The 17,581-nt window shown below is 43.2% G+C and overlaps 1 protein-coding gene across 2 annotated transcripts in view; it reads left to right on the top strand.

Annotated features, from left to right (window-relative positions):
* Window positions 1–15,335, top strand: part of EMC1 (ER membrane protein complex subunit 1) — a 34,509-nt gene extending 19,174 nt beyond the window's left edge. For both annotated transcript variants that reach the window (XM_072609099.1, XM_072609100.1), the window contains exons 14-23: window positions 680–879; window positions 1,274–1,423; window positions 2,536–2,697; window positions 3,384–3,503; window positions 7,050–7,187; window positions 8,039–8,212; window positions 8,727–8,937; window positions 10,860–10,944; window positions 13,156–13,285; window positions 13,436–15,335. In XM_072609099.1, coding sequence (XP_072465200.1) covers window positions 680–879; window positions 1,274–1,423; window positions 2,536–2,697; window positions 3,384–3,503; window positions 7,050–7,187; window positions 8,039–8,212; window positions 8,727–8,937; window positions 10,860–10,944; window positions 13,156–13,285; window positions 13,436–13,615 — 1,550 coding nt within the window. In that variant the 3' untranslated portion in view covers window positions 13,616–15,335. The remainder of the gene's footprint in view (window positions 1–679; window positions 880–1,273; window positions 1,424–2,535; window positions 2,698–3,383; window positions 3,504–7,049; window positions 7,188–8,038; window positions 8,213–8,726; window positions 8,938–10,859; window positions 10,945–13,155; window positions 13,286–13,435) is intronic.
* Window positions 15,336–17,581: the final 2,246 nt, after the last annotated feature.

Below are 17,581 nucleotides of genomic sequence, written 5' to 3'. Positions count from 1 at the left end.
CCCCCCCATTGTTGTACCTTAAGGGTTAATTCACCTTCCCTCTTTATTTCTGCTGCCTGGATCCAGCCATTCAAGGTAAAGCCTGCTCTCTGCTGCTCTCTTGCCTGTTGCCTGCTCACATTGCTAGCTTTCTTTGGCAGCTTTTCCTCATCTGGCATTATTGTTGGGGGGTCCAAACATGCCATTACAGAGGGGCCAGAACAGCCCACTCTGCTTGCTGTGCTTGGGACTCATCCCTTTGTGAGCTGAGAGGGAAGCACCAGTGCCACCCATGAGACAGGGCAGATCTGCCATTCTAGAGTCTGAGGATGTGCTGAAGGCTAGCTTCAGGGATAACAGGGTAGTAGAGCCATCTGGGGAGCAGCAAGTGAAGGGGGAATGGAAGCAGGAAGGGGGTGAGGTTTCATGGTGAGGGAAAGAATTCTGAGATAGCAAAAGCCTCTCAATGGCTGTGGTGAATTGAGAATAAAATGATGGAGCTGCTCGGCTGATCCTCTGTTCCTCAACCCACTCCTCTCCAAATTCCTGCCAGGCTGTTTGCATCCGACACTGGAGCTTCAGGTTGGGGAATGACTTGTGAGCTGTAGCCTGGTGTGTGAATGACTTGAGCATACCCAAAAGCACTCCCTGTTTTCATGTGGGCTGACCCCCAGATTCATTCCAGTTTCCTTGTCTCCAGATGGCCTTCTGGGGATGTTCTTGAAGCGCCTGTCCTCCCAGCTCATCCTGCTGCAGGCCTGGACCGCCCACCTCTGGAAAATGTTTTATGATGCTCGGAAGCCTCGAAGTCAGATCAAGAATGAGATCAATATTGACAACTTGGCAAGGGATGAGTTCAACCTGCAGAAGATGGTGGTGATGGTGACGGCCTCAGGCAAGGTGAGAAGAGAGAGAGGACAGAGATCCACTAAGCAGAGTGTGAAGTGCCTACTGTTCAGGGCACTGTGGGAGGGAATGGAGAAGATTAAAAACAGCTTGGATGAAAGGTGAATCCTGCTGCCCTGGAGCGTAAGGTTGGGCCTGGGGGCTTAAGAGACCAGTGTAGATGGCGGCAATACCCAACATTACATGTTATGCACTTTAGAGAGATGTTAGGGAAGTGCTCTGGGAGCTCAGGAGGGGAGATCCAGAAACAGTGGGTGCCTGGAAGAGGTCGCACTTGAGTGGGGCTTTGAAGGAGGGACCGAAATTCAGTGGCAGAGAGGGAGAGGGAGGGAGCCCTTGGCCAGGCTTGTCTTTGTGACTATTCACCAGGTGACTGCTTCTCCTTCAGCTTTTCGGCATTGAGAGCAGCTCAGGCACCATCCTGTGGAAGCAGTACTTGCCCAATATCGATCCTGACTCCTCCTTCAAGTTGATGGTGCAGAGAACCACAGCTCACTTCCCCCACCCCCCACAGTGCATTCTGCTTGTGAAGGACAAGGTGAGGCATGCATCCCTGGCTCTCGGGGGCCTGGCTCCCAGGACCTTCCATCTTTGTCTTGTGGGGAAAGTTGTAGATTAAGTAGTGCAGGGGCAAAAATGTCTGTTTCCTCCAGCCTGCGCAACTGTTTAATAGGCAGGGAGGGGCCTCAGAGGCCCATGGAGGTGAAGGGACTTGGCTCAGGTTCCACAACTAGCCAGTGGTAGAACAGGATTTGAAACCAGGTCCTCTGGATCCATGGCCAACACTGTTTCTACTGCCTCTGCACCTTCCTATCATGTACCAGCTCTGTGAGCCATGGCTGGTCACATAATAAAATGGTCATAACTTCACACTTAAGTAGTATGCACCTGGAGCCTCTGACTGGAATAATGCATATCTTCCTCAGACTTTATTTCATCAATGTTGGGAACTTCTGGTATGGAAACTCCCTCCACAGGTGCAACTCAGCAACTTTTTGTAATTTAGTCTTCAAGTTGCTTGGGCCACCAAAGTTAAATGAGGACATGGCCATACAGCTACAGATGAGAAACAAAGTCTTCCTGATCCCACGGCTGGCCCTCTGTTGACTTAGCACGTGGTCACATAGGATTATTTTTTTAGGAGGAAGAGTACAGCATTACGAAAAGTGCTAAATTTGAGGTTAGAAACCCTGGATTCAAGTCTGGGCTCCAACACTAGCTATGTGACCTTGGACATATTAGTTGACCTCTCTGAACCTATTTCTTACATAGAGTTGTGAAAAAAAAAAAAACCCAGTGGAATTAGGAGCTTCTTTTATGGGGGGCAGACCTGGGTCTTTCTCTGGCATGTGTGTATGTGCTTTGTGTGCACAAGTATGGATTCCCTTTGGGGACTGATCAGCCATTTTCTTTGCCTACTGGGAAACAGGACCTGAAACTCTTGACACTAACTGGCTGCATGTAGATGTGCCTTGGGATAGTGGAAGCTACAGCTTCTGGATAAGGGGCAAGGGGAGGGGGGTGGGGACCATTGAGGGGAGACCCAGGAATGGCTCCTAGGGAGCAGCAGCAGTCAGTGGAAGCTGCACTTTCCCCCTTTGGTGGGGTTCCCCTCAAGTACCTTCTGACAGATTTGGTGGCCTGTTTTAGAAAACTGGAAGGAGTTCTCTGTATGTCTTCAACCCCATTTTTGGGAAATGGAGCCAGGTGGCTCCTCCCGTGCTGAAGCGGCCCATCTTACAAGCCTTGCTTCTGCCCATCATGGACCAGGACTACGCCAAGGCACTGCTGCTCATCGATGACGAGTATAAGGTACCTTGTGGCACCCAGGGCAAACCCAGGGTTCATTCCCAGGACTGCCTGGCCTGGGAGTTCTAACCTCCCTTGGCCTTTGCTCCTGGCTCATCCCAAGTTACATGATTGACTAGACTAGGGCTGGTGCACCTTCTCTTAGATTTCTGTTGTGATAATAGCTGTTAACATGATCAAATCCAGGCCCCAAATGGAGAGGAGCTGCTAATGTTCCCCTCTCAGACCTTATGGCTTATTCCTTTTTTGTTTACGCTTATTAACCATCAGTAAATAGTCAGATAAAAGGTGAATTACTGGAAACTCGGAGTAATCTACAATTTGTTTTTTTAATAATGCTACTATTAACTTTATAACAGAATTACTACAAAGTCACTTTCTTGCTTCTATAACAGAATTACTACAAAGTCACTTTCTTGCTTCTGCGTCCCTCTCTTTTCTTTGATGTATTTGTTAACCCTCTTACCCTCATTTTGTTGCTGTTTTTAATTCTTCTTTTTATTAATATTATTTAACTATAATATCTATGTCTGTGGCTGTTGCTCACATTGTGTTACTTCACCTAAATCTATATTTCATTCTTTTTGAATAAGGGCATCCCTGAAGGGAAGATGATAATAAGCCCCAAAGAACACTGGTCTTTTCTCCTCCCTTATTGCTCTGGCTTTCCCTCACTCTGTCCCACCCAGGTCACAGCTTTCCCAGCCAGCCGTAACGTCTTGCGTCAGTTACAAGAGATGGCGCCTTCCATCTTCTTCTATCTCGTAGATTCAGAATGGGGCCGACTGTCCGGATTCAGGCTGCGCAAGGTAGAAAAGAGTCTTCTCCACTGAGGAGAGCGCGTGTGGTTTTGTGTTTGTCTGCGGTGTTGATGGGCTGAGATGGGAGCCAGATTAACCAGGGATTTTTAAACTCAAAGTGACATCAGCCTGGGCCATAATTCAGTTTCTCTCAGTAACTCCTTTCCTGCATTCTGCCTAGAGGTAGAAAGGTGACAATGTCCGCCCAGCATGAGGGGAGTGTAGGCACTGAGGCGTAGTTTTAACATAGCTAACCGTTTAAAAAATGATCGTAAACCTAGCAGCAAATAAAATAAAGGTCATAACTCCCACAAATTCTATAATTGTGATTTATTGTTATAACAAGATATATGGACTTCAAAAAATTAATGACAATAATATTTTATTCTTGCTGGATTTAAGAGACCTGATTTCTAATGTGGATAAGTCATTTAACCTCCAGACCTCAGTTTCCTTTTTTATAAAGCAGCTAACTCTTAACAACTTCGCTTATGGTCATTGTTGGAAAGTGCTCTGAAAACCCTAGGCAGGACATGATTGTGAGGTTTTAATCATCCTTTGTGTTGCTCCCTCTTCTCTTAGCCATATTGTTGCCTTCTCTCTCTGTTACTTAGTATGACTCTCCATGTTTCTTTATATTCTTTGTCTTTTTAAACATTGTATTCTTCTACATTGTTTTTCCCACAATGTAGTCTACTGTTTCCCTGCTGTTGCTGAGTAGCTTGTTAGGGTGTGTTACCCTTACCAGTAAAGTAGCTACAAGTACGTTTGTCCAGCTGGAGAGAGGCTGGGGGTGGGGGTGGGGGTGAGGATCACTGGGTTATTTTATTGGGTTATTTTTAGGGGTTGGCTTAGACTTGGCATGGTCCATCCTGTTCTCTTTCTTTTTAAATTTTTAAAAAATTTATTAACATTCTTAATAAATACAAATAAAATAGGAAATAAATCTCAAAACTTTAAAATGCACACATATTTAATATGAGAAAACTCGCATGATACAAATTCTAACAAAATAATTACATTACTGAAAGCTCCCTATACAGTTTTATTCAGTGTCTTTTCCTTATTTTGCTGAACTCTTTATCATTCTGTAACAAGTTTTTACATGTTTATTTATATTCTTCAAATTTTTCCTTTACTGTGTTTTAATCACTCATTCCCTAATGATCAATCCCTAATGACCACCAGCTGCCTTATCTTTCCTAGGTCCCCTTGTGAATAGCGTAGCAAAGATTTGTGAGACCATAGGGCTGGTGAGGAGTGTGGTTTGTCTCTGAAATAGCAAAGCTTCCATGTACATGGGAAACCTATCATTAGCACAGGGCTGGAATGAACTGAGCCAGAAACCAGCCACTGCAGAAGGGTGATTACAGGAACAGAACTGTGTAAACTAGAGGTTTATCTGGTCCTTGTCTCTAAGGCCACTGAAGATGCTACAGCCTGTCCCAGAGCGCTGGTGCCACCTGTTAATAGACAGCAGGGTAGCTTAGGTACTGGTTTGCTGGAAAAATGTGTAGCTTTCATCCTGATGTGAAAAGCAGAGTATTTTTCCTCTAAAGTAAGCGTAAGGTCTTACAAATGTTGGCAGTGTGTAGGACACTCAAATGTGGCAGAGGAACAGTAAATTTACCGGAGTTGAGCCTAGATGTGGCACAGTAAGGCAGACAAAACAGGGGAGATCTGGGGTGAACACCTTCCTCAGATGCTGTGTGATGGGGTGGGGTTGGGAGAGGGTGACTGGACCTCTCTGAACATCAGATCTCTTAACCATAAATGGGGGTCACAGTAGCCCCTCTCTGTGTCACTTGGGGTCACTGTGTAGATTAGATGAGCTTATATTGTGTATGAGATACTTGATTATCAACTTTAACGTGTCATATAATTATGTAATTGTTACACTAATACTTTGGAATTTTAAGATATTATATAGGATTGTAAAAGATGGCACGATCTAGGACAGACCTGTACAACTTGTGGACTTCTTTGGGCCACAGACAGGTAAGACTAGGGACAGACTGATGATAGTTGGTTGCCATGGGTCACTTGATAGCCACCCGAAATGCTTTGGCAGGCCATATGTTGTACAGGTCTGATCAGGGAGAATGGGCACTTGAGTAAGAGTCAAAAGACCTGGGTTCAAATCCCACCTCTGGTCACCTTGGGCAAGTTACTGATTTTCTCTGGGCCTCACTCTCTTCCTCTGTAAAGAGAGAGGTTAGACTGGTGGAATGCCAGCTTTCAGTCCTGTCATCCTGCTTGTCCTGATTTGGTTCCACAAGCACTTACTAGACGTTAGGCATTGGGCTACACCATATGCTGGGAACATGAGGCCAAACCAAAATGGCCAGTTCATGGCCTGGTCCCAGGAGCTCACATTCTCTTTAGCGGCAGCAGAAGCGTGTTAGGCTCAGTGACCCAAGCTATGCAATATTGGATTGAGATAGAACATAGAGTAGAGAACAAGTCAATTATCTGTCTCTAATTCCTTCTCAGTGGTATACCATATCCCTTGAAGAGGTAGCTGCTGGTAGACAGAGCACTGGACCTGGAGTCGGGAAAACCTGAGTTCAAATCCTGCCTTGAACACTTACTGGCTGTGTGACCCTGGGCAAGTTTCATTTGCCTTAGTTCCCTCAACTGTAAAACGGGGATAATAAGCACTTAGAACAGAGCCCAGCATATTGTAGGTGCTCCATAAATTCTTGTTTCCTTCCCTTCTTAGCATCTCCCACCATTTCTTCCCTCTTTTTGGCAGGGCCGTTCTACTAGGATGTGTGGGTGAGCTCTTTTGCCTTTATAAAAAGATTCTGGAATAAAACAGTATAAGTTGTCATCATTATATACTTAAACTGTGACATAGAGCGTACAGAGTTTATAGAGCATGGACTTGTCTGCTTTGGAGACTTCTAGCTCTGATTCTAAGACAAGGCTTTTATTTAAAGCAAGAGTTCTGACCCACTTTTGTTTCCTAGCTCCCTTTAGCAGTTGGGTAAAGCCTTTACGGAGACCTTCCCAGAAGAATGGTTTTGAATACATAAAATAAAATACATAAGATTAGATAGGAAACCAACTATATTAAAATACATATGTAATTTTTTTTTCCATTCAAGTCCACAGACCCATGTTATTTAAGAACCCCTGGTCGAAAGGAACTTAGGTTCTATTAGTAAATGCTGGTTTTCATTTGTGTGGGGTGGCAGGTAGAGTGCTAGATGTCAAGTCAGACTCCTGAGTTTGAATCTTGTATCAGACTCTCACAAGTTGGGCAGCCAGTCTCCCAGAACCTTAGTTGTCTCATCTGTAAAATGGGGATGATAAGATCGGTGCCAAGCAAACTTTAAAGCATCATATAAACGTACTCTTATCAATAACGATGACTGAGAATTTTCCCATTTGGGGGATTCTTTGAATTGATCCCTCCTTTTCCTAGCACAAAGATCCATCATCATAAACCATGGTGACTTCCACAGTGGCAATGCTGCCTCTGACAGGCACCATTTCTATTTGTGGACCTTCTGGGACTAGAAAACTAACTCTCCCTTTGCCCTGCCTCAGGACTTGACAACAGAGCTGAGCTGGGAACTGACCATCCCACCAGAAGTACAGAGAATAGTGATGGTGAAAGGCAAGCGTACCAGTGAGCACGTGCACTCACAGGGCCGAGTGATGGGTGACCGCAGTGTACTCTATAAGGTACTCTTGTGAGGGGCATGGTGCTTGATGCAGGCACATCTTCACATTTGGGCTCCAGTACTTTGACTAGTGGTGAGGGGAGGAGGACAAAAGCCGTCTTGCTGTATCCGCCACATAGGTCAGACATAGGGTAGGAATAGGGTGCATGTTTCTGCACTTAGGTCCTCTTCTCATTCTCCTTAGGGGATGGGGAGATGACTCTCAGCCCTTAGAGGCTGTGCTGGTAGGACAAAAGGCTTGACAAATAACTGCTTTCTGTGCAAGGGCCTGTGCTGTCCAAGGACCAGCCTAGCTAAGTGTGGGCCACCAAGGGACTTAATGTTTTGTCTACACAACTCATGAAGACTCTCTAATAAGTACAGAGGTATTGTGATCTGCCTCAGTAGAGGGAGGTAGTACCTGTGAGATCACTGAAGGTGTTGAGTTGGATGGCATCTTCTAGATGATCAAAGACTGGAGAGGACCAAGGATGCCCAGCACCCGGTGCTTGGATTAAGATCAAGGGACTGTAGCAAAAGCTGTTTTCTGTGGTCATCTTTCAGAATGATAGCTTGCTTCTATCTGTTCTCTATAATCATTGATGTTCCTAGTGACCCAAGGCCACTGCAAAGTCCTACTCAAGTACCATCTTTGATCATCAAAAGTGATGAATGTCTTCATTGTTTTAGTGTTGGCGTTATCTTAGTGTGGTATTGGTGATCTGTGGCACCTGTTTCTGAACCGGGACATTTCATCCCCATCTGCCTTTTAGAGCAAAGGACTGGGAAGGGTCTTCAGCTTACCTTGTCGTGAAGTTTGTTGGTCCCATAATGACCTGACGTGAGCTTTTTCTGTTCTACCCTCTCTTCTAGAGCTTGAACCCCAATCTGCTGGCTGTGGTGACAGAGAGCACAGACTTGCATCATGAACGCACCTTTATTGGCATCTACCTCATTGATGGAGTCACGGGGCGTATCATCCATTCCTCAGTACAGAAGAAAGCCAGAGGACCTGTCCATCTTGTGCATTCAGAGAACTGGGTGGTGGTAAGGAATGACTGGCACACTGAGCATTTCTCCATACTGTGGCTGAGCCTAGGGGTTGGATCCTAGATGTTGTGGATGTGGCAGGCAGGCTTCCCTGGCTTCAGGGATGAGTCATTGTCCCTCTTTTCCTCTGAAAGCCCAGAGATTTACTTATCTAATTGTTCTGTAATTCCCTATAATAATATTTCTATATTCTCTATAATCCAATTACTTCTAAATCATACTTCTTTTCAGCATGTGCCCCAGAGACCTGGGGAAGATCCTTTTCCTAGCTGTTGTGGGGGGCTTGGGTTAGCTGGGAGCCCTTAGATTTCTAACATCTACACCTTTAAACTTAAATAGTGTAAAGGGCAGGGCAGTGGAGGTGCTATGTTTTTTTTTCTATTTTCCCTGATCTCTGTTTTTAGCAAGGCACTGCATTTTTCAATCTTCCTTGACCAGTTAGGTTAATCAACAGCCTTGGGACAGTCTGGCATCCCCTCAGATCATAAACCATTTCTTCTTTCTCCTGCAGTACCAATATTGGAACACCAAGGCCCGCCGTAATGAATTCACAGTGCTGGAGCTCTATGAAGGGACAGAGCAGTATAATGCTACAGCCTTCAGCTCTCTGGATCGCCCACAACTCCCCCAGGTCCTCCAGCAGTCATACATCTTCCCCTCATCCATCAGTGCCATGGAGGCCACCATCACAGAACGTGGTATCACCAGTCGCCATCTACTCAGTGAGTGTCTTAGGGGAGGCTCTGGTGGAACTTGATTGAATAAACAAAGGTCAGAGCAGAATGTCCATTGCCTGCAGAGTTCAGTATAGGCCACAGAAGTGAGGAGGTACTGAGAGGCATCTGTATGTAAAGGAAAGATTCCTGGATTTGGAGTCGGGGACCTGGATTGGAATTTCAGTTTTACTCTTCTCTTTGTTTCTCAATTTTCACATCTATAAAGTAGAGATAATACCAGTTGCACATTTTCCTTATAGGTTGGGCTCAAGTGAGATGGTAGAAATTGTTTTTTTAAAAACTACTTTTAAAATTTTACTTTTGACATTCATTTTTAAAAATCTTGAATTTCAAATTCTCTCTTTTTCCCCAGCTCCTCCCCCACCCATTGAGAAGGCAGGCAATATATCACTTATACATATGAAGTCATGTAGAACATAGTAGCCATGTCGCCCAAAGCAAAGCAAACCAAGAAAAATAAATGAAAAAAGTATGCGTTAGCCCACACTTCAGCTTCATCAGTTCTCTCTTGAGGTAGATAGCATCCTTCATCATGGGTCCTTTGGAATTGTCTTGGATCATTGTCTCGATCAGATCAGCTAAGTCATTCACAGATGATCATCCTGCAGCGTTGCTGTTACCATGTGCCATGTTATTCTGCTTCTGCTCACTTCATTTTGCATCAGCTCATAGAAATTTTCCCAGGTTTTTCTGAGACTATCTCTTTTATCATTTCTTATAGCACAGTGTGCCTTAAGTTGTTCATCTATTCCCCAAATGATGAGCATTCCTTCAATTTCCAATTCTTTGCCACCACAGAAAGAGCTACTATAAATGTTTATGTCCATATAGGTCCTGTTCCTTTTTGTTTGTTCTTTTTGGGCTGCAGACATAGTAGTGGTATTGCTGAGTCAAAGGCTTTGCATAGTTTTGAACCTATAGAGGCTGGTCAGCTCTCCTCCTTCTCCTTTACAATGAAATAGTTTGCCTCTTGAATCTGAGTTGTCACTCACTTCCCAGAGTTGACTCTGAAATCAACCTTGGCTCTTTGTAGGCTATAGAAATGGGTAGGGTCTTTGATTTCGGCAGATAGGGTGACCACAAGCCAAAGTCCAGACACTTGATACAGTTTCTTTAAGTTTTTGAAGGGCTGTCACAGGGACAAAGGATTCAACTTGTACTGCCTGGCCCTAGGGGGCAGAAGTAGCATCAAGGGGTAGGAGCACAGAAATTATTACAAAAATAATTTTTTAACAATCAGAATTGTCAAAAAGCGTGATGGGTTCATTCTGGAGGCTGTGAGTTTGCTGTTTTCAGTGGCATTCAAATGACCTCTTGTTCCCTAGTTTAATTTGCACCCAATGCCTTCTGAGGTTCTTTCTAGCCTGGGATTATGGAATTCTAGAGTGTGTTAGGCCCCAAATAGTTTTGGGTTGGCTTGCTAAATTTGGAACCTTGGGTTTGGGGAAAGGAATTGCATGCTGTTTATTTCGGATGTATGAGAAGAGAGAGATGTCAATCATAATTGTCCAGCTGAAGTCCTCATCCTTTCCGAGGCTTGTTCATGAGATGGATTCAGATGAAAGGTTTTGGGCTGTCTTCAGCCATTGGTACTTAGACCCAGTCAGGAATAGGTGGAGCCACCTGGCTGGTGGGGGTGGGGCCCTACCTTTCAGTGGTTAATGGAGAAAAAACTTCCCTGACTGAGGTCATGGATCAGGGAGGGGAGGGGCAGAAGGTGAGAGCGACTTTTTGAACTTTTCTGTTCTGCAGGGCTTTTTTTCTGCAGTTAACATTACTCCCTGTTCATTAGGATCTCTTCCTTTCTCAGCAAATCACAAGAGATTCCCATTGGGAAGATCTATAACTGGACCTAGGCTCAAGCTATCAAACTACTCGCTCATTTCATTGGTATATTTTCTCTGCAGTTGGACTACCCTCAGGAGCAATTCTCTCTCTGCCAAAGGCCCTGCTAGATCCTCGCCGTCCTGAGATCCCAACAGAGCAAAGCAGGTGAGACCTCGAAACCCATGGGACCCTTAGTGAGCCCTGACTTGCAAACAACTGACTTTAGTAGAAGTCTCTTACGCATAGGTAGGTCACCTATGGTCATTGAAATTGGTCAGCTGTAAAATTGCACTTATATGCCATTTCTGGGATATCTTTTCACATTCACCCCAAATTCTGCTCATCCAGGTTGAAGGGAAGCAGCAAATACTAAAGCTACGGTGTTTATAGAATTTTTTTAAAAAGGGGAGGGAGAAGCTTCAAGATAGAGAAAAAATGGTATGGTATGATTTCAGGGGAAAAGATTGGGCCATGTATGATTTCAGAGGGAAAAAAAGGAGAAGGAAGCAAGTGTTGGCTTATGGGTCATAGTAGTTTCTATAACTCCCATTTTCATAGGTTTATAAAGTGATATTTCAATAAAAGCCCTATGAGGTAGGTAGTATTATTCCCCTGTTACAGATGAGCAGACCATGGCCCAGAGAGATGAATTCACTTGTCCTGGATCTCACACGCAGCTAATAAGCATGACAGTCATGATTTAAACCTGGGTTTTTCCTCCTGTAAATCTAGCATTCTTTCTGTTTCATCATATTGGCTACCCCAGGGTGATTTGTGTAATATTTTCTTCACTTCAGAGGATATAAACATTTTTCCTCCAGCCAGCTGCTGTTGATTTTTATTTGTTTTTCTGCCCGTGCAGAACCGAGTATTATTTCCCAGGCTGTTCATTTCCCTCAGGTCCTTGTCACTTTAAATTAGTGCATCTCAATCAGTAAACATTTTTTGAAAGCTTGCTTATTATTATCTGAGGCATCTTGGTGCAGATTTAGTATCGGGAGACATGGGTTCAAAATCTGGTTCACCTGTTTGTCAGTGTAATCTTGGGCTCTCAGAGTGTCAGTTTCTTCATCCATAAAGTGGGAATAAAAAAGTGACACTTAGTTCACAGGGTTATTTGAGGAAAGTTTGGAATAAATATTAGCTGTATGTCACAGAAATGTGAACTGTGCTAGGTGCTGTGGATGCAATGATGGGACATGATAGTGTAGCCTAGAGGATGAAGACCAGGCCTAATAGGGGAATGTGATGACAGCAGAAGAGAAATTCAGATAAAGTTCTTTGGGGAAATTGTGGGAAGTGAGAATCAGCAGAGTGCCATGCTCTGGTTTGGAGCCCCACCTCTGCCACTACTGTCTGTGACCTTGGGCAAGTCCTTTAACTTCCTGTGTCTGATCGTATCTATAAAATTAGGGGGTTGGCCAGCTGGTCTTGGGGGTCCCTTCTAGTTCTGACTCTGTGAGTCTCTGTAGTTGGGAGTGTAGTTGGGAGCAGAAGGCTTCATGGAAGAGATGGTCCCGAGCTTCTCGTGAAGGAAGAGAAAGCTTTCAGTTTGCAGAGAGGAAAAGGGAGCATGCTCCATGTTTTGGGGATGGTCTATGCACAAAAGTACAGAGGTGGAAGAAGGAGAGACAAAAAGGTTGGCCAGTTGGTCTTTAAAAGGGGGGGAGGGACTTTGAGGGAGTGGTGTGAAGTAAGGCTGAACCAGTAAGTTTCAAACAAATTGTTGAAGGCCATAAGTGCCAGAACAGGGAAGAAGTTTGTATTTTATCCTGCAGGCAGTAGGGAAGCCAAAGAAGAATTCTGAGGAAAAGATGGGATTTGGTCATATTATTTTGGTGGCTGTGAGGTTAGATTGAAAAGAGAAGAGACCTTGAGGTAGGGAGACCAGTGAGAAAGCTATACTAGTACTTCAAAGAGTGGAAATGAGTGTACTGATTAGGGTAGTAGCTGTGGGAGAGGAGGATGCAAGAGCTTTTAGAAAAGAGGATGGTATGGACAGGAATTTGGTCACTGAATGGATGAGGAAGATGAAGGTTAGTGAAGAGCAAGAGCCTTAAGTTCTGAATCTGGGTGACACACTCATTGGTAGGATCTTGATGCCATCAACAGAAGTGGGTGGGGAGGGCTTATATAGATTTTAGGAGGGAAAGTGATGAGTGAGCTTGGAGGGTGGGTAGGACAGCATGGAGAGCTATGTGGAAGGTATTCAGACTTATGGAACTAGCACTTCAGGGGAGAAATCAAGGCTGGAGTTTTCTCTAGAATGCAGATGAGACCAAGGCAAGGATTTGGCTGTCCCATAGCCTTGGGAGAGTTATTTGGATTGAGTGGAACTTTTCAATGTTATTTTGACTTGACTTTGATGCTTTGCAGAGAAGAGAATTTGATCCCATATTCTCCAGATGTACAGATCCATGCGGAGAGGTTCATCAATTACAATCAGACTATCTCCAGAATGAGAGGCATCTACACTGCTCCTTCTGGTCTGGAGTCCACCTGTCTGGTGAGTACAGTTTCTGTTTTTTAGGACTGCTTTGGGTGCAGTTTGTTCATTGTTTTGATTCTGACCCATGGTTCCTGCCCTATTGAGACTGTAAACATGGAGTGACTTATTTTGATTCTTAACTAGCATGGGTACTCTTTGGTTCTTCAGGTTGTGGCATATGGGCTAGACATTTACCAAACCCGTGTCTACCCATCCAAACAGTTTGATGTCTTGAAAGACGACTATGACTATGTATTGATCAGCAGCGTCCTCTTTGGCTTGGTCTTTGCCACCATGATCACAAAGAGACTGGCGCAAGTGAAGCTTCTGAATCGTGCTTGGCGGTAAAGAAAGACACATCACGTCCTCAGAAGGAAGATTGAGGAGGGATGTCATGGGCCAGGCCAGAAGCCACCGATGTGTTTGACAGACCAACAAGGAAGCATATTGGGAAATGCCTGGGAAACTCTGCTCAGCCAGGGTTCTGTCCAAGGAGGAGGTGGATTTCTGTGATGAACTCTAGGAGACATGACTTGGCATCTCCCAGTGGACTTAAGACCTACTACCTGTACTGAAAGTCTGGAAAAACCTTTGTGGATTTCCCTCGTCCCCACCCCTGATGAGCCCTAAACAGGGGTTTCCCTCACCCCGCCCCCTGTTGTTTCCAAACCCTTTGTTTTTTTTTTTCTTCTTCCAGATTTTACTCATGGGATTGGGGGGGATAGGTGATGAGTGGGGTTGGGGGAGGAATGCTCTAAGGATTAATTTCTAGTTTTTGAAAGTCAGCCTGGCCAGCATCATGAATGGAATATTGGACTTGTCAATTCACACCCACCCTCTGACACTCAGTAGTTTTGTGACCATGGGCAAGTCATTTAACATTTCTGAGCCTCAGTTTCCTATCTGTAAAATGGGGATGCTCATAATACTTCTGGTACCTACCTCACAGGGTTGTTGTGAGGCTCAAATGAGATAATAATATGTGGAAAGTGCTTTCTAAACTTTAGAGTACTATGTAAAATTCATTTTTTAATTATTACCAGCTTGACAACACCCCCGCCCAAGCTGTCCTGACTTTTCCCACCTTAAAAGTTGAACTCACGTATTTTAACATCAATTGTAATAGAAAACATTAGCACTATAAGTGCATAGGGATGGTAGCTTGTAGGTGTCTTTATGGGACCATCCTAGCCTCGTCTTCCTTCCTATCAGTCTAAATTGGGGAAACATCCACAGTACAAATTATTACTCAACAAATTTTCCAATTTATTTTTCTCTTTTATTTATTGTGGTTTAACCAGTCTTTCTTTTGAAATATCAGACATAAGTAGATACCAGACATGTAGCAGCTCTTCCAAACAGTATCCTAAGGGACACTTATTAAAGCCCCCTGAATTATCTGGTACCTGAGATTTCAGAGAAAGAATTCTTGCCCCTTGAAAGCTGTCCCAGATTTCTTCATCTCACTCAGAGAATGCTTTAGTTACCTGGATTATAATGAGTTGGATTTGACATTCCAGGGCTTGGGCTTTGAATTTGGGCTCTGCTGCTTATTAGTCCTGTAACCTTTGACAAGTTATTTTCCCCTTTCTGGGCTGAAGTATCCTTAGCTACCAAATTGGGGGTGTGTTGGGGGGAACGCCCGAGGGTGGCGCTAGATGATCTCTAAAGGACCTTCCAACCCTAAATTCTGTTATCCTACGAGAGAAATGATGCATGTGCAGTGATTCCATTATTTATTTCCAGTTCTGGATATAAGGTTAACACTTGGAATAGTAGCTCATTGATTGAATTTGTCATTCCCCTTTGCCAGAAATTTTAACACTGTTTACTGTTCCCATCTGCCTTGCTTCTGAAACAAGGAGGCCCTATCACATTACAGAAGCAGACTGATTTCCTGGACTCATGTGTCTTCAGGCAGTTGACATTGCTGTCTGAAAATGTTCCAGTAATTGTGCCCTAGTACTATTGTGAGTTGAGGCCTTTAGACCAAATTTGCTAATACAGCCCCTTTGGTGAAAGTGATGGTACCCTGGACAGGTGTCTGAATAAAGTGATTGCTTGCTTAGCCTTGGTATGTGTCTTTTTCGGTCGGTAAAGGTGCCTTTAATAAAGTGAATACATCTTTCTCATCAACTCAGGAATGCATATAACAGAAGAAAAGAGGTTTCCTCTGAAAAAGTGAAGGCCATTGTTAACTGAACTGTAATGTCTGTAAGAAAAGATGTCAATTTAAAAATTATGAAGCATCGGGTCAGATTCTGTGCATAGGATGTTTGCCTCATGTGGTCAGAGAAGCAGATCTAACTAGATCATTATGGTTTCTTAATAAAAAATATTTTTGAAAATTAATTTTCAATGAATGGATTAACACTTAGAAGGAAAACAAGATAGATGTCTATTCTCCTTGATCTAAGGTGCATTATGTTCAAAGTGAGCTGGGTGAGAAATGTGCAGAATTCACTCCTATGCTGGCCTGTGTTTTTTTTAGGGAAGTAGTAAGAGAGGAAACCAGGCCTAGGAGACATCTCAAGGAATTTAGACTTTAGGTTCTTTTTCTAGTGAATTTAGTAATACTTAAATTAGTGTATAAGATCCTCTAATTCCAGTGATAGATTTAACATTTTAAAGCATTCAAAAAGAATTATCTTGGAGCTGGACCATGTGATATGTAAGCCTTTAAAAAAAAATCTGCAGTTTCTTCATCAGTCTGCCAGAATGGTAGTTCTATTATACTTGACCACAAGGCGATCAATTTAAAGACTAATTCTTTGATACTCCAAGATGGACTAGTGGCTACCTGTGACACACTTTTAGTCTCAATGCTCTCTACTCATTTCATAATGTATTTATGTGGCTCACTCCCTGTCCTTGTTTGCAGACTTACCTGTTAGTTTCTCAAATTCATTTATTGCCAATTTCTGGTGTTAAAATGACAGAGTTGGAAAAATATTTACACCACAGTAGCAGATCTGGAAATGTCACCCACAACATGAAGTTGAATATTCCCCATTTTTCTAGCATTCTTTCATATATACATTTGCATTATTTCAAATTTAGAAATGTTAACATTTACGTTGTACTTAGGTTCTTTATAAAAAGCCTTATTTTGAGATATTTTCCTTGATTTGCATTTTTCCATAATTAGAAAGTTCTCTTCTAGGTCACATAAAGACTTTGTGGTGTCTGAGAATGCTAGTAGACAGTTTGTTCGGTTTATGATATCACATTTAAAGGTCTTCTGACATCTGCCAGTGTGGCATAAATGGAGTTATTAGACGTATTCTGACACATTATTCAACTATATGGCCCTAGCAAAGTTAGTTATCCTCTCTGCCTCAATTATCTCATCTATAAAATGGGAAATGATACTTGTATCACCACCCCACAGGGCTATTGTGAGGAAAAAGCTGCAAAAGGCCCTATATACACGTGCAAGACTCTTTAAGTGTCTTCTCATAACCACGTTTTGATGACTACAGTTTCCAAAGGTTACTTAGTCCTGTCATGGATAACGCTGCAGATGTTGATAAGCCTTCATTTTTGTTGATTCTGTTAAGATTGATAAGAATTTGGTGCGTGCTACCATTTACAAGTTAGGACTTTATCTCATTTGCTACAATCATATGGAATAATGCCAAAAAATGATCTTACGGCATTTACAAGTTTTGGTTTTTTTTAAGTTGTGGTAAACCCACCCTGCCTTTGTGTCTTATGACTAAGATGTCAAATATTGTGCCCTATTTTCTGTAATTAAAGCAAGCTGAAGTTGTGATGATCTTATAAACTAATGTGCCTCCCAAACTGCCTCCTCCTTTGGCCTTTCATTTACTGCAAGGCTTTTGTGTTTTCACTGATACTAGTCTCTTAGTAGATATTCCTGTTTGAATTTCTATGGCCAAACAATTCATCTGGTTGTCAACCTTCTGGTGGTGAGCCAGAATCCTCAGATAATTCATCCCCTGATAGCTGGCTGGTGTACCTTTCTAACTTGATGGAACCTGGCCAGCTTAAGATCTGCTGGCTTAGATTTTGGTCATAAATGCCCTTTGTTGAGTGCTGTAAATACAAATTGAGCCTGTTAATAATTTATTCTTACAATTGCCTTAAAAGGATTTTAAAATTAAATGGAAGTGTTTTTAGAAACTAGAAAAGGTAACACTGAATCTTTTCAAGTCCTGCAGTGGCTAATGAGATTTTTTTCTATGTTTCCTGTAGCAGGATGACCAAAGCAGGGTTTTTCTGAGTTTTTCACTTACTGCCCAGTCCATTTAAGTTTAAAGTGAGTATTTTTACCCCTCTGGCTATCCGTCT

This window comes from Notamacropus eugenii, chromosome 5 (genome assembly GCF_028372415.1).
Source record: "Notamacropus eugenii isolate mMacEug1 chromosome 5, mMacEug1.pri_v2, whole genome shotgun sequence".
In the NCBI taxonomy this organism is placed as follows: domain Eukaryota; kingdom Metazoa; phylum Chordata; class Mammalia; order Diprotodontia; family Macropodidae; genus Notamacropus; species Notamacropus eugenii.
This window is presented reverse-complemented; position numbering and strand designations above follow the sequence as displayed.